We start from the raw sequence: 15922 nt of genomic DNA on the forward strand, positions 1-15922 counted from the left end.
GCTCCAGTTCACGTGCAAGTGATCGCGCCGGCGCCTCCATGTCATGATTATATTGTCTGATATATTTGCTTCTTATTTATTAAATCCAGGCAATTGGTTGATGAAACATTGATTAAAATTAATATCCAATTTTTACAAAATGAAATTCACTTTAAAGAAAGGCTTTCTACAAAACAAAACTTAATGAAGTGGTAAAAATCATGTCTGAACCATTCCATGTCTCCTGATATATTGCGCATCTTATGATGTATTCTGTCTTACTAATGCTGTTCACTTTTCATAATCAAATAGATAAATTTAAAACATAACATAGGACTATTTAAACATGTTTTCTTTAATGGCTACAACATGTAGTACAGTACAGAGAAATTTCATGTTGTGAGCAAGAGCAGATCATGAGTCACAAGTCGGATCAAGCATAATTTATTTTTAGACTTATATTTAATATGGGGTATCCAAGTTATTTGACATATTTGAATTTTTTTTTAAAGTAATGCAATAGTTACTTTCCCAGGTAATTAGTTACTTTTATAATGATGTAACTCAGTTACTATTTTTGGGAAGTAACTAGTAACTATAACGAATTACTTTTTTAAAGTAACGTGCCCAACACTGGTCATTTCAGACACTGAACTGGACCCTTACACCAGTTATGAGTATAGAATTGGCGCCTGGAACAGCTTTGGCCGTGGGTTCAGTCCCTCTTCTCGTGTCACTACTAAAGAAGATGTTCCCTGGGATGTGTCTCCACCTCACTGGAGCCATGTGGGCCTGCGTGATGACATCATCCAGCTTGAATGGTCAGCGCCAAAAAACCCCAATGGTAATTATTTTGAAAAGGTGGTGTTGACTTTTATTACATCCCTCTATGGCCGAGTGAAACCAATCCAGTGATATATTTTAATTTTTTAAAATATATATTTTCTTTACAATATAATGTAATATATAAATTAATTTATGAGAATGATATGGGGTCCTGATAAAAAACAATCTGGTGACTTAATATTTTAATATATCAATAATTATAATATTAGAAATATCAGTTGTTGAATTGTGAATTGTTTGCAAAGAATTGTATTAATTACACATTAAATATCTTCTCACATATATATATATATATATATATATATATATATATATATATATATATATATATATATATATATAATATTCTCATATATATAAAGGGTATATCTAAATTCATTGATTTATGTATATAGAGTGGACAAAGCAACAGTTTTGGACTATTTGGTCTATTTAGGATATATTGTTTCTTCCTTTTTAAATGTTATTGCTTCCAGCTTGGAAATGTATAATAAATAACTAAAATTCACATTGCATATTGCATAGTCAGGAATGATAGGTTGAGACATGTGGAAATTTAATGTCTTTATAGTTTCAAACTTTTTGAATGAATAATCCTTTAAAGTTTGATTTCTTTTTTCCTTCAAATCAGAGCACTTTTTTTTTTTTTTTTGCCAAATGCCACAGTAATGCAGTTTTTTTTGCTCTCATGGTAATATTGTCATATGTTTATTCAGTAGAAGGTTTGGTTATGTAAATGATTAATCACGGAGTGAATCAGTTTGGGTAATCCACGCCTGAAGTCGTGACTCTCAGAAGATTTACTCACATTTCCCCCAACAAACTGGAAGGCAGTCTCTTTCTTCAGGCTGTAATGATACGACTCAGACAGAGTGGAACTAGCTGATTGTTTTATCATCTCTCCTCTGAAGACCTGCCTGTTATTAAGCGTAATCTGCATAGCTCGGCAGAATAATTTATGAAGAAAAAAATTCACATGCGCATAAACACTAAGTGAGAATAACAAGCTTCATTTTAGGGAACTTCTGTGCCACTTAATATGTAAAGAAACATGCTGATTGCTCATTAGGACTTCACTCTGTGTGCTAATCAAACGGCTTGCCACCAATCTGTTGTGATTTGAAAGTTAGTTCACTGGTTTCACTGCTGCACTGAGTGGAATTGGTGTTGAAGCCATTTTTTGACCCTGCGTATTTTTATGTACTATGATAGGTGAGATAAGTCACTATGTGATCCTGCGTGATGGACAGGAGCGCTACCGTGGCACCGATCATAGCTTCACAGATGCAGGAGGAATCCGACCTTTTAAGGAGTACATGTACCAGCTCAGAGCCTGTACTTCTGCCGGCTGCACAGACAGCTCAAATGTGAGTCTATTTCTCATCTACCTCTAATCTTAGTCCTAATAGGCAGAAAATCAAGTACAACATAACAATGATGTGTGTAATATAATTGCCACTAGTGGTACCAAATGGAATTGCAACAATGACTGTTTCCAAACGGGTTTCCCGAATACAACCAGCCATTGGTTGGCCAAATACACAGTCCTGCCCCAAACTAATGCTATTTATTTAGATAATGTTGCTGTGTAGGGCCAGTATGCTCTGACCGGACACAGCAACATTTTTACGTTTGTGAAAAAAGGTACTGTTCAAGTGGAAAAAAATGGTGTACATACAGTTTAGTCACTCCATGTTTTCGTATTGTCCTTCACCTTTACAGTCTTACCTGCAAATATTTACAAGCATTGTGCTAAAGAGCTACAAAATGCTTGTAAAGTATTGCAAGAGTCGCACTCCCCCTTTAATGCCAATGTCGCTAGTGCCGAGTAAACAGGATATTTCTAATGGCAAGCTAATGGAAGCAGAGCAACAGCTGACTTCCTGCCATAATTGTTGTCTCCTTGTAATAGCTATCAGCGGCTCAGCTGATGAAAGAGCAAATTAACCTGTCTATCTTCTCTTTTTATGTCTAATTTAGGATCCGATTATCAATAACCACACAGATCTGCTGGAGGCAAAATAAAAAGAACCTCCCAGAGTAGCATTAGGTCCATTTTTCTTTCTGCACACCTTCGGGGTCTTGCCCAGCACACCAATTGGCCACCAATGATCCACTACTTCTTTCTTCTTCCTCTTCGCGCAATCGTTTTTAAGTGGAGCAGGATTAACTTGTACACCTGCAAGCATTGCCCAAACAGTTGCAATTATTGTCCGACCCAATACAAGGGGAGCAATTACCACGGGGCACCCTGTTGTCGTTCAGCGGGACCCTGCTCAGCCAGCTCTGTCGGTGGGAATGAGGAACCTGATTTAATCTTTGTGGACACTCTGCAGGCTCACAAGCACATCAGGCCAGCGCCGGGCCAGCCTACACGTAGCCAAAAAAAAAAACACCTTAACCACCTCTCACGGCCCTTTCCTAATAGTCTGCCACTCCTAAAGACAAGAGTTGAAACCACTAGTGACATTCTATTAGAGCAGGATATCCAAGCCTCCATTAGGGCAAATTGCTCTGTAATTCTTTTTGGTGTGTGTGCAGGTTGTGGCAGTGACTGTCCAGGGGGAGCCAGAGGGAATCGCCGCTCCCGTGGTGAGCGCACTGGGGCCCAGGGCATTAAAGATCAGCTGGGTGGCTCCAGCCAAACCGAACGGTATCATCCGGGAGTACCGCATCAATCAGAGTGGCGTTGGAGTTATCCACACGGAAACAGAGGGGGAGATGGCTTACAATGTCACAGGTATCACATATGCACTACCTTTCATTTTGGGATCAGTAAGATTTTTTATTTTTAGTGATCGACCGATAATCGGTTTTACCAATATTTTTTCCAGTATGTAAACTTTTTTTCACAATTGGCTTCACCGATAAATGCCACCTTTTTGTGGCTGTTTTGTGCTAAACCACCATTAAAGCACTGTGTCTGAAGGGAAATGAGTCAACAACAGTGTTCAAAGGTAACATAACTTGCCTCCCTGAATTAGTAAACTTTATTTAACATAACAGCCATTAGTGCACAAATGAGATATGTTACTTGCTTGATATGTAGTTTAAACTTAAATATAAAAATAAATAAAAAATTGAGATAATCTGGTCACGGATCCGTCAAATCATGTCCTGGTGAAGACAGCTATGAATGAGTGCATGTTTAAAATAAAACTGCTGAATTTATTAAGCAACTCCCTAAATTACATTAACATTTGCTACATAACCTTTATTTCGCTAATGATCATCTAAATAATTACAGCTATGTGGAAATCAATTATCTCAGCGAGAGAAGTTCTGTGTAAACGCATAGATATAAACAGCACTCTGTCAGCAGGTATTTTATAATCTAGACTGACAAAAACATTATTAATAATTCTGATAACATGCCAGATGAGATCATTGCGATGTTTTTGTTGTTTTGTTTATTTATCTGATAATGCGTTTTCCAACTAATGTATGCGTAATGTATGTGTATTCCAGCGAAAATTCCAGCGTATTCCATTCTTTTCACTCTTTAGTCTATTAAACAACACATAAACCTTTTAAAACTGTAGTTAAAAATGAATGCTTATTCATGCAAAGTTGATAGACTCGCCAATCATTTATGTTCTCCATTTGAAAACATTATACTTTATGAATGTATTTTGCCTATTCTTAATATTACTGCTGTTGTTATAAATAAAAAGAGTACTAGGAGTACTAAGCTACACTAAAGTAGCTATATATGTTTTAATTATTTTATTTATTCAGGCTGTTTAGAATGTTTTGTGATTTTTTTCATTTGTTAGAATTATTTTTACTTGCTATATTTTTACTTAAAAAATATTTTACATATTTTACATGCTATATTAGCTTTTATTTAAAGAGATTTAAGTAATAGTGCACTTTTTTATTTTATGCACTTTTTCAAACCCCTTTATTTATTTATGTATAAGTTTACTTTGTTATGTGTGCAAGGAGGGAGTGAAATTACAGAAATTACAGTATAGAAAAAAAAGTATTAAAAACAGTTTTATTCAATTCAGTGCTTTCAGAAACTGAAATAATAAATATTGGTATTGTATATTGGTTATCGGGCACATAAACATGCAAATAATCAGTATCAGTATTGGTTATAAAAAGTCAACATCGGTTGATCTCTATTTATTTATTTTAAAGAAAGAAATATTCACAAAGGGCACATTATATGATCAAAGGTAAAAAATTAAAAAGTTTTAAGTAATTACAAAAACTTCAAATAAATGCTGTTCTTTTAAACTCCATTCATTAGGATCATAGAATCCTGAATAAAAATGTATCACGGTTTCCACAAAAATATTAAGCACCACAACTGTTTTCAACATTAATAATAATAATAATAATAATAATCAGCATATTCAAATGATTTCTGAAGGATCATGTGACACTGCAGATTTGAGTAATGGCTGCTGAAAATTCAGCTTTGCAATAACAGAAATTATTATATTATAAATAATATTAATTCATTTTTATGTATACAATAACCTATAGTTTTAATTATATATGTTTTAATATTATTTTTTAATGATTTGTTTCAAATAAACATTTCATGTGGTGAATCATAAATATCACTGCCTTTTGTTTCCCAGATGTCTATCTAATTACAGTCCACAAAGCTTTTTTACTTAGCGGATTAAGTACCTCTGAATATATTTTGAACTGTAAAACAGATTTAGAAAAGTTTGTATCTAATACCTATAAACTATTTAGCTGCAACATTCATGATTTTGTTGAACTTTAACATAAGGAAAGTACTAAATGAGAGCGAGAAATAAAGAGGAAAGTCAGAGGGCGAGTGATGAATCAGTTTAGCAGCGGAGAGCAGCCGCCCCCTACACGCTGCCCCATGCTGGCCCTGACGGCAGCGGCAGAGAGAGTAAGAGAGTGAGAATCCGCCATGTCTCCTCCACGTGCCCTGCCTTTATTTATGCATGCTGTTTCTGGAAGCAATCTAATGACTGAATTTACACCTGATTCCCGCAATGAGCAGCCGGCCTGCCCATCACTCCTGAGGCCTCCGCTGATTTGTGGGGCTTCTTTTATCTGCCTGGGAGAGGAGCAGTGTTCCTGGCCCCGAGCCATCCGTCACCACCGCAAGGGTACGCGCAAGGCGCACTCCCACTTTCAGTGCCGCCCGACTCGGCACAGCCCAGCACATGGCAATGGACAGCTGCACAACAGCCAGCACACACAGAGAGAGGGATTTAGATTAAGTGCTCACAAATATCCTTCCAAGGAAGATTTACATTTTCCTCTGAGCAGTATCACTTGTGGTTATTTTGTTTTTACTAAAAGTTATTTTTATTATTATTGTTGTTATTCAGTTTTCTTTTACTTTGTTGTGCCCGTTGTCTTAAAGCAGCCACTAATTATAATGTTTAGAGGCTTTTGTCAGCAAATATTAATAACATGTAATTGCTATTAATGTAATTATTAAAATCAGTATATAATGTAATTAAATTCAATTAAAAATGTATAATCAAGTGGAAGCAATAATAATTTTTTTTTTTCTTCATGTTATTTTGCAGCCGCTTTTTATAATGTCTGCAACAGTAATGTAATGTTTGGAAGCTTTTCTCAGCAAATATTGATACAGGCAACTGCTGTTAATATAATTATTATAATTGGTAGATATTGTAATAAATTCAGTTAAAGTGTGTAATCAATTGGCAGTAATAATATTATGTATTTATTTGTTTGTTGTCTTAGTGGAATATGTTTTTGTTTTTTTTACTTATAAATTATCTTTTTGAATAGGCTCCTATCCAAACAGCACATATGCATTATAAGTGTCTGTCTCTACAGACCAATATGAAACGCATAATTCATGCGGAGAGAAAAAGAAAGAATGTTTCTCGCTCCAGCCTGTCGACACTATCACTGACATGATTATCAAACCTGAGTCGGGCACATCGTTTTGAGGAGCATCTGATCTCTTTCCAGTCAGGATTAATCTGAATGAATCTCATGCAGGGAGCCGCTCCTCTGAGAGATGGCTGACTCTGGGAATGCTAACATCCCATAACGCCGGAGAGAATGACATCCTCACTTCCTGACGTCAAGGAGAAAATCAGCCTTGTTTATTTGAATGTATTGTACTTTTTTTGCATTTTGAGACTGTTGACTGTGCAGTCTGTGTAGTTTAAATACCTCAGTCGTACTGAAAGCAAACGTAATATCTCAGCTGCTGTTCTTTGTGAGGAATCTCCTGGCGTGTAGTTCTCAGTTTTTCTCTCCGAACACGAGCTCAGACCTCCCTCCCTGCTTTCAGCAGCGCTCAGCCACAGGCTGTCTGTCTGTGCACTCCAGAGGGGCCACTGGGAAGCACCACATCTTTGTAAATAAGCTTGAAATCAGCGGGGACCTTCAAATGGTTGGAGCTCCTCTGCAACTCGCTGTCGACCAAAGATATTTCAGCTAGCAGCGGCGGTAAGGGGCTTTCCAAGTTCTTTCTGTTCCTCTGAAGGCCCTGAAGTTGGCAGCGACGGCACGCACCAAACAAATCATCCAGGGGTGAGTGGGGAGGGAGGGGATCTGATGGCAGATTTGGCTGGCTGGCAGTGTGGCGTGTTTAAGACTTGGCTGGGGGTGATGGCAGGAGAAGGCGGACTCGCTGGCTGGGATGTGAGGTGGCGGCGATGGCGTTCAGTTGCTGGCAGAGGCTGCAAAATGCCTTTGCTCGGGGTTTCCTTTGTGGAAAGGCTCTAAAGCCGCGTTGAGACTTTCATGTCCCTCTGCACGGAGCTGTAAATCCTACCAGTGTTTTGTGCCATGCGCCGGCTCGGGCGGCCTGAGCGTCTGTGCTCCAGCGCCGACTGCTGCTGGGAAGCACCTCAGTGCTCCTTAAAACCTCCAAACTTCCTGCCTTCTCTCACTTGACATGATTAAACACACACACACCAAAGCACTCAAGCTTCCTGCTTGCTTTCTCTGTGGCAACAAAGCCGCCACTTTAAACACCACATTAGAGTCACTGGATTAGATTGAGCTTTTTTTCTATTTGGAAGCCTACCTATGAAACTATTAAGACGAAAACTTTAATTTTGGAGCAAGTTGCGTTGTGCTTGTTATATACACTATTTTTTACAAAAATAACGATTCTTTATTGGCACCTATGGCTCTGTGAAGAACCATTAATATCCTTGAAACCTTTCCATTGCACAAAAGGTTCTTTGTAGTAAGAAATTTAAGAACTGTTCACTGAAAGGTTCTTTTGGGAACCTAAAATTGTTCTTCAATGTCATTGCTGCTTTTTGGAACCAATATATTTAAAAGCGTATGTGAGTTTACTACCCATACCATCAAAAACTGAAATTTATTGAAGTTGTGTGTGATGCATGGAATTGAAAGTGATCGCGTTCAAACATTTCTTTGCTGCTCTTTGTAGGTACAGGAGCTGTGCGCACGTTCACACACACACTGCGAGAGCCGTCCCTTTCATATGACAGCCCTCCTAGTGACAAAGACAGTTCCTGTCCCCTTTGTTATTGTAATGAATGGACCAAATAAATGAAAGGCATCAATAATTAAAGCATTATTAGTTTTGACTGTGACTTCAACACATTGGGGAAAATGCAGTGAGAGAGAAAAAGGTTTAAAAAGGTTTTATTTTACTTTTAGATCACATAATTAAGATTATAGACTACACCTCAAATGCTCTTTATTTTAATAGGCCATATTTTTTATTTTATTTTTTTGCATGATGGAACTTTGCAGTGTGAATTGTGCTTTTATTAAGTGCAGTGTTGAATGATTGTTCAAATTGCATAAAAAATTTACTAATATTATTTGTTCAAATTTGAGTGAGACAATTCTACATGCCTGTGAGATAAAACAGTTAATATCATGTAGTCAAGATGCACTTCATCATTGCAAATTAGCTTCTGTTAAATTAAGTATAAAATCCCCAAAGAATCTAAAATATGTATAGCTTTTCATTAACTGATGGGAATTATTACTCTCAATTATATAAATTATGTTGCAAGCCATGCGTTTAATTGGACATTTGTAAATGAATTAATAATTTATTAATATACAGTACTAGCATTTTTAATTCTAATTCCCACTAGAGTTTAAATCTTGATTGAAGATTTTCATGAAGTGTAATGCTCTGAAAATGATTCTAAATTTGTCAGCTTGTAACATTTATACAATTAAAATTTGAAAGACTTAATGTCATGATAAGCAAAAATCTTATGTAAATGTAGAAAGTCACTGGTTAGTTTTAGCCAGCACCACAGTCTCAAAAAACCCTTTACCTGGCTTTATCAGTCTTCCGTGTGCAGCTGCTTTATCAGGGTTCAGAGAGGTCTGGCCATGTCCTGATAGAAGAGAAGAACCTCTGCCTCCTAAATTATGCGTGAGCGGGAGGAAACTGATCCTATAAAAGGCATCAGGGGTAGTCTCCTTGCTTGGCCGACACGTGGAGCCCACAGATCGCTTCATAATCCCCTCCAGACAGGGAAAAAAAAAAAAAAAAAAAAAAAAAAAAAAATTAAGTAATTGTAGACAGGAAGTGGGCACTTAATTATTTAGAGGTTTTATCAGTGTGGCAGGTAAAGTGAGTAAGCATTGCAGGCCTTTTCTCATCAGGTTGGCACGTTCAGGAATAGCACCTATCATCTTCTCATATTCTCTAATGCAAACAGTAAATGGCAGCTTGTCAATAAAATACCTTTTTATATCATTTATTACCTCACACTTCCTCACGGTGCTGTACTGAGCAATTTGGATGACAGTTACGGCATTGTTTCACTTTGTGTTAGCCGTGTGCTACAAATGGGCCCTTGTGTGCTTAGAAGGGTTAGAGCTAAAATGATTGATTTTTTTTTTACTCCTGTTTATTTATATATGTATTTATTTGCCGTTTATAATAAAGGTGCATATGACTTTAACAGGCAAAGAGTGCCCCCTTCAGTTTGTATGGGAATTCAAAATGTAACTGAGGGTGATTGTGAATGGATCAATGTTTTCTGGAATAATATATGTGTATATTAATAATTACGACTTCCTGCTTGATATTAGACAGCATATGCATTCAAATGCAAGTTTGAGTCCATAAAAATAGTATCGCCTGTGTTAAAAAAAAAAAAGTGAAATTAAATAATCTGTCAAATTATTACAAGTCTTGTTTCTATGTGTAATAATAATAATAATAATAATAATAAATTGGGATGTTAATGCTTTTACTAATATTATTTCTAAAGCTGTCCTCCATGAGGTTAATTCTGACTAATCATTCAAAGCTTTTTTTCTGAATAATGTAATCTTCCTATTATTTTCCCAAGTAGATTGGTCTCTAAACTAGGTTGGATTTACGACATGCAAATGTTTTCAGCCCTCCTGAACACCTAATGCTATAATAACTTACCCCTCAACACTATAATAACCTAGCCCTTCTAGAATACACACCTGGACATGTTTTGCATGGCGATGTGTGAAGTGAAGCTTTAAAGGCAATATTCAGCGGTTGTCCCCTGTGTTTAGTATGCTCAACAGAATTCTTTACTTAACCCAAACACAGCTCAACGTTCTGAAAACATTGATCTGTGTTTGGGTTAAATGAGAGAGGCTGTAAGGCATACCAAACAGGAGCACGGGTGCATGTGTTCCTCCAGATGTGGAGGCAGTGCTTGACGGACACAGGCACGGCTTTACGGGGTGCGCAGAGTTCAGGATTAGAGTGAGATTTAAAGTGCTTCAGGATTAGAACCAGATTTAGAGTTCTGACTGCTGAGGCTGCATCTTTGTCACAGGTGCTGTGTTAGATACCAAATTACTTGTACATTTTGTATTTTTGATATTTTTTGTTGTTGTTGCTTAAATAATATAAGCCCAATCTTTTTCAATTTTAAATGAGGTGTTACATAAAATTATTTCTATTTATATATATATATATATATATATATATATATATATATATATATACACACACACAATTGGCTGTAATATTGCATTAAACATTCAAAAGAATTCCATTATCTTTTGCTGTTATGTGAGGTACATTAATAATTGCTGTTATTATCAGCTGAATTTCATATTTAAGTGTTGATAGATTTTTTTAAATACTATTAAAATAACTATGCCTAAAAAAAAAACCTATATAACTTATATACATTAAAATTAAGTATTAAATATATTACATTTTATTAACATTTAATACTTTGCGATTATATTATTATTATTATATTAAACTGTATTTATTATTAAAATTCATTAGCACATATAAATATGTTCGTGAAGAGGTGATTGTTGCATATGGTGTTTAAAAGCAATGTCTGTTTTTGCAGGTCTGCAGCCGCACGCCAATTACAGCTTCATTCTTGTTGCATGCACTGCAGCTGGTTGCGGAGCAAGTCAGCCATCTATGGGCCGCACACTGGAAGATGCACCAGCAGGTTAATGCAAATACAATCACAGTAACATCATCTCACAGTCAACTATTGTTGTTTGTTTTTGATATTCAATACATAATCAGAGTTTTCGTATTTTTCTTATTATATATTTATGTGTGTGTGTGTATATTTATATATATAATATATATACTCACACATACACACACATATAATTGTCTCATCTGGCCTATCCTCTTTGTTTTCTCTTCTTTAGATGTGTGGGCAGTGCCCAGGCATATACAGGTGAACTCTTCAACAGTGGAGCTTCACTGGAGCCAGCCGCTCAAACCCAATGGCCTGCTCTCTCGGTATCGGCTGCTGCGTGACGGAGTGGTCGTCTTTACCAGTGACGGAGGAAAGATGAGCTACACAGACGCTGGCCTTCAGCCCAACACCAGGTTCTATCTATCAGCCATCTTTAACAAGCCATTAGCACTTGATTATCGATGACATCTAATCCTATGTGTGTCTTAAAGAATCCTGGGACTCTACAATAACAGAGCTCTTCAGTAACAGAGCTGCTCTGATACCAAATCATTAAAAGTTTTTAAGAGGAGCGAGCAGTGAGGCTAGCTAATGAGCAGCAGTGTTGGCTTGGAGAGTGGCATTGATCCTGTTCCCCTTGTGGCTTGAGTTAGGACAAAAACCAAACTTTTCTACTGCTGATGGAGAGTGAGACTGAGTAATTACTTCACGACTGCTAAAAAAGTATGTTCTGTATTGTAATTCTGGATTGTAATTAGGACATACTACATCCGCCATGCTGTTATTATCATGTGACCTACTAGCGTCAGTTACATCGCTTTACTGCCATTCACAAATCCTCTCCTGTGGCCTCATGGGATAGTAAAGTGTCCATCGTATGCACACATCTCATCGTACTTTTTGTCTACTCTTTTATGAGTACTGTGAATTCGAATATACTTCTTTTGTCATACTATATAGTAGGGAAGTATGCGATTTTGGATGAAGCCACAGTGTCATGATTGTGACGCGATTTGATCCTATATATAGTATTGAAGTCCTATAGAGTGCAACAGTCGTGTTCCGGAAGTAAAAACTCCATTCATTTTCTCCATAGGGAAGTTTATTTTAAATTTTAGATTTTTGTTATATATAATTTTGTCAAATTTTTTTGCTTCAAATTTTCCAAAGTTGTAATGTTATGATTCACTTCATAGCTGATTGGCTTGGTTCATGGCGTATAACTCTTTAATGAAGATTTTTTTTAAATCCCTGTGGGAAAATTAATGGAAAAAAATACACATGCGTACAAATACTTGGTATAGTTTGGTTTCTAACTGAAAAAAAATTTGCTTGTATTCTGCTAGTTGAGCCTTTTCAACGATACAGTGACAAGAAAAACCACTTGCGAACCACTTGCAAAATCTGTGAAAATGTGAATAATTTTCATAAAATTAAGAGAGATCATACAAAATGCATGTTATTTTTTGTTTAGTACTGTCCTGAGTAAGATATTTTACATAAAAGATGTTTGCATTTAGTTCACAATCACAAGACAAAAAAAAATAGCTGAATTTATTAAAATGGTCCCATTCAAAAGTATGTGTATCATTGATTCTCAATACTGTGTGTGGTTACCTGATGATCCACTGTTTTTCATGAGTCCCTTGTTTGTTCTGAGTAGTTAAACTGAGCTCTGTTCTTCAGAAAATTCCTCCAGGTCTTGCAGTAATTTCAGTTTTCAAGCATTTTTTGCATATTTGAACCCTTTCCAGCAGTGACTAAATGATTTTCACTCTGAGGACAACTGAGGGACTCAAACTCAACTATTAAAAAAGGTTCAGATATTCACTGATGCAACACAAGGAAACATGATGTATTAAGAGCCGGGGGTGAAAACTTTTGAATTCAAATATCAAGGTAAATTGTACTTATTTTTTTTTCCGGGAAACATGCAAGTATCTTCTGTTGCTTCCGAATGGCAGTACTAAATGAAAAACAATGATATTTAAACAAAATAAGAAAAATCTTCATCTTCAAAAGTTTTCACCCACTCTTAATGCATCATGTTTCCTTCTGGAGCATCAGTGAATGTTTGAACCTTTTTTAATTGTTGTGTTTGAGTCCCTCAGTTGTCCTCAGTGTGAAAAGACAGATCTCAAAATCATACAGTCACTGCTGGAAAGGGGTTGAAATATGCAAAAATGCTTGAAAACTGATGAATCTGCAGGAGCTGGAGGATTTTTCTGAAGAACAGAGCTCAGTTTAACTGCTCAGGACAAACAAAAGACTCATGAACAACCATCACAAAACAAAAAAACAGTCATAGATCATCAGGTAACCACACACAGTATTGAGAATCAATGGTTCACATACTTATAAATGGTGTTATTTTAATAAATTCAACTATTGTTTCGTCTTGTGAACTAAATGTAAACATCGTTTATGTAAAATATCTTACTCAGGATGGTACTAAATAAAAAATAACATGCATATTGTATGATCCCTCTTATTTTATTAAAATTATTCACATTTTCACAGATTCTGCAAGTGGTTCACATACTTTTTCTTGCCACTGTATATGACAGATGTCTATCTGTTATAAACAATGATTTTACAGATCACATTTTCATGTAAAGCAGTAATTTTTCACACTGTGAAAATAGAGCACTTCTAATATGTCAGCAAATTTAAAAGCACTTGTTAAAGTGATGGTCATATCCCTATTTTAACTGTCAAGCCACCTTCTTAGCTTTAAAACGACCTAGTGTTGGTTAAGCAAGTGGTTAAGTAACATGAAAACTTAGTAGCGCCCCCCACTTCAGATTTAAGAGGTTAAGGTGAACGATTATCAATTCATTTAAACAATAATCAATTATTTTAATTTATGTAAATTGACGTCCCTGGTATGCTACCGTAATTAAAAGATATAAATAATTGTATCAAATCAATTAAAATGAAAAATTAGAATGTGCTGAATAATCAGAAACAGTATACTTAAGAATGTACATAAATAAATATGAGAATATAGTTTTCTTAATGTTGTAGAAATTCAGCTGTTTTGTCAATGCCTCGTTATTCATGAATATATCCAGTCTTAGCATCTGTGAAATCTGTTGGTTGGCTGTAATCAAAAAAATGCACACAGGGACGCTGTGTGTGCAAAATAATTGGTTAGTTTGTGCAATATGTTGTGTAAATATTTGCAGTGGTTCATTCTCATAAGCTGCTTAAGATACAGGATAAATCTGTTTGTTTCATTACTTTACAATCAGTGATTCGTAGATTGTTCACTGCATTCTCTCACGTGTGTGTGTGTATATATACATATATATATATATATATATATATATATATATATATATAGAGAGAGAGAGAACGAGAGAGTGTGTGTTTAAACCTTTTTCATCATGCAAATCTATATCTTCCACACTGATTTAAACTGTCAAAACCATGTGTCACCAGACCATCCTCTCATTGTCCCTCGACTACTTTTGTTTATATACTGTAGCTTCAAAGAGAGCAGGGGATAGCCATGACGTTTAATTTGCCGTAATTCCAGATGACCTGCCAAAAGGCATTCCCTTCTCCCGTGCTCTTCCCTTTCCCTTTCTTCTTCCAATTTAGGTCTGTAAGGAGCATTACAAAGGCAGACGAGCGGTTCATTATCCAGAGAGGCTATAGGCTGATGTGGGAAACAGTTAACCAGTGTGCTGGGGGGGGGGCAGTACTGCTCATCGATTATTTATGACAATGTTGATTAGCTGTCACTTACCTCACCATCGTAGAAAGTCTCTCTGACGAGTGAAATATTAACCTTTCTCCCTCTAGGGAAACAGGTTAGCCGCTTGCCACCTCGTTTGATGCGCCACATCATGTTTATTCGACTTAAAGTATGCAACATACACGCAACGGCACAATACCTGCGTCGGTATGCACAGCTGTTCTCCAGTGTGTTTTAAACATGTTCTCTGATTAATATCGCTAATGCTTTTATTGCACATGATGAGCACAGTATATAATAACTGATGTGACTATTTTAAAGGGATAGTGCTGGAACAATAGTTAATGTGGCGGTATTAATGGCTAGCTATGGAGTTTATGGCAAATTAAAAGCATTTAATGTTGAACATGACCCACATACATTGCTAATGCACACCTTTGCACTGACACCCATCTCTGTTTAAAAGGTAAATCTATCTTGTGAAGTCATGTATGTCTTAAAAGAGCCTTCCACAGAGTGTTTTTATAACCCACATCAAGCGTTAATACATGCACGTACACACACACACACATACACTTCCCTTTCTATTTATATGCATGTCCGTTCAGAGCATCTGTCACGCCTGTCACAGATCACAGTGGAGGGGCTGATCAGCATTGCATTAACAATGTCATCTGTTAAATAGTATCACACCATATCGATCTAGCAGGGACTTTTCCAATGAATCAAGTATAATGTAAAAGCAGAATTACAAGAAGGCATAGTCATCTGAGCATTTTCTTTTCTCCATTTGTATTAGAAATAAAATAGTAAATTTCATGAGGGTCAACAGCTGACTAGTCGGCTAATTGAAGATTCATTCATTCATTCATTCATTCAGGTGAAATCCTCTTTGAAAAATTATGTCTTTTAAATTTAAAACATTTTGTTTAAAACTGACAGTAACTAGGGATTTTTTGTAGTGATAGTGTGGTGAAAGACCCCCTGTGGTGAAAACCAAGCTTTTAAT

The 15922-nt window shown here is 36.2% G+C and overlaps 1 protein-coding gene across 1 annotated transcript in view; it reads left to right on the forward strand.

The window, feature by feature from the left end:
- ush2a (Usher syndrome 2A (autosomal recessive, mild)) overlaps positions 1 to 15922 on the forward strand; it is a 241331-nt gene that overhangs the window by 182676 nt on the left and 42733 nt on the right. Inside the window, exons 52-56 of the mRNA XM_067367352.1 lie at positions 626 to 823; positions 2038 to 2192; positions 3367 to 3565; positions 11121 to 11228; positions 11440 to 11623. Coding sequence (XP_067223453.1) covers positions 626 to 823; positions 2038 to 2192; positions 3367 to 3565; positions 11121 to 11228; positions 11440 to 11623 — 844 coding nt within the window. The remainder of the gene's footprint in view (positions 1 to 625; positions 824 to 2037; positions 2193 to 3366; positions 3566 to 11120; positions 11229 to 11439; positions 11624 to 15922) is intronic.

The sequence above is a fragment of the Chanodichthys erythropterus genome, chromosome 18, assembly GCF_024489055.1.
Source record: "Chanodichthys erythropterus isolate Z2021 chromosome 18, ASM2448905v1, whole genome shotgun sequence".
In the NCBI taxonomy this organism is placed as follows: domain Eukaryota; kingdom Metazoa; phylum Chordata; class Actinopteri; order Cypriniformes; family Xenocyprididae; genus Chanodichthys; species Chanodichthys erythropterus.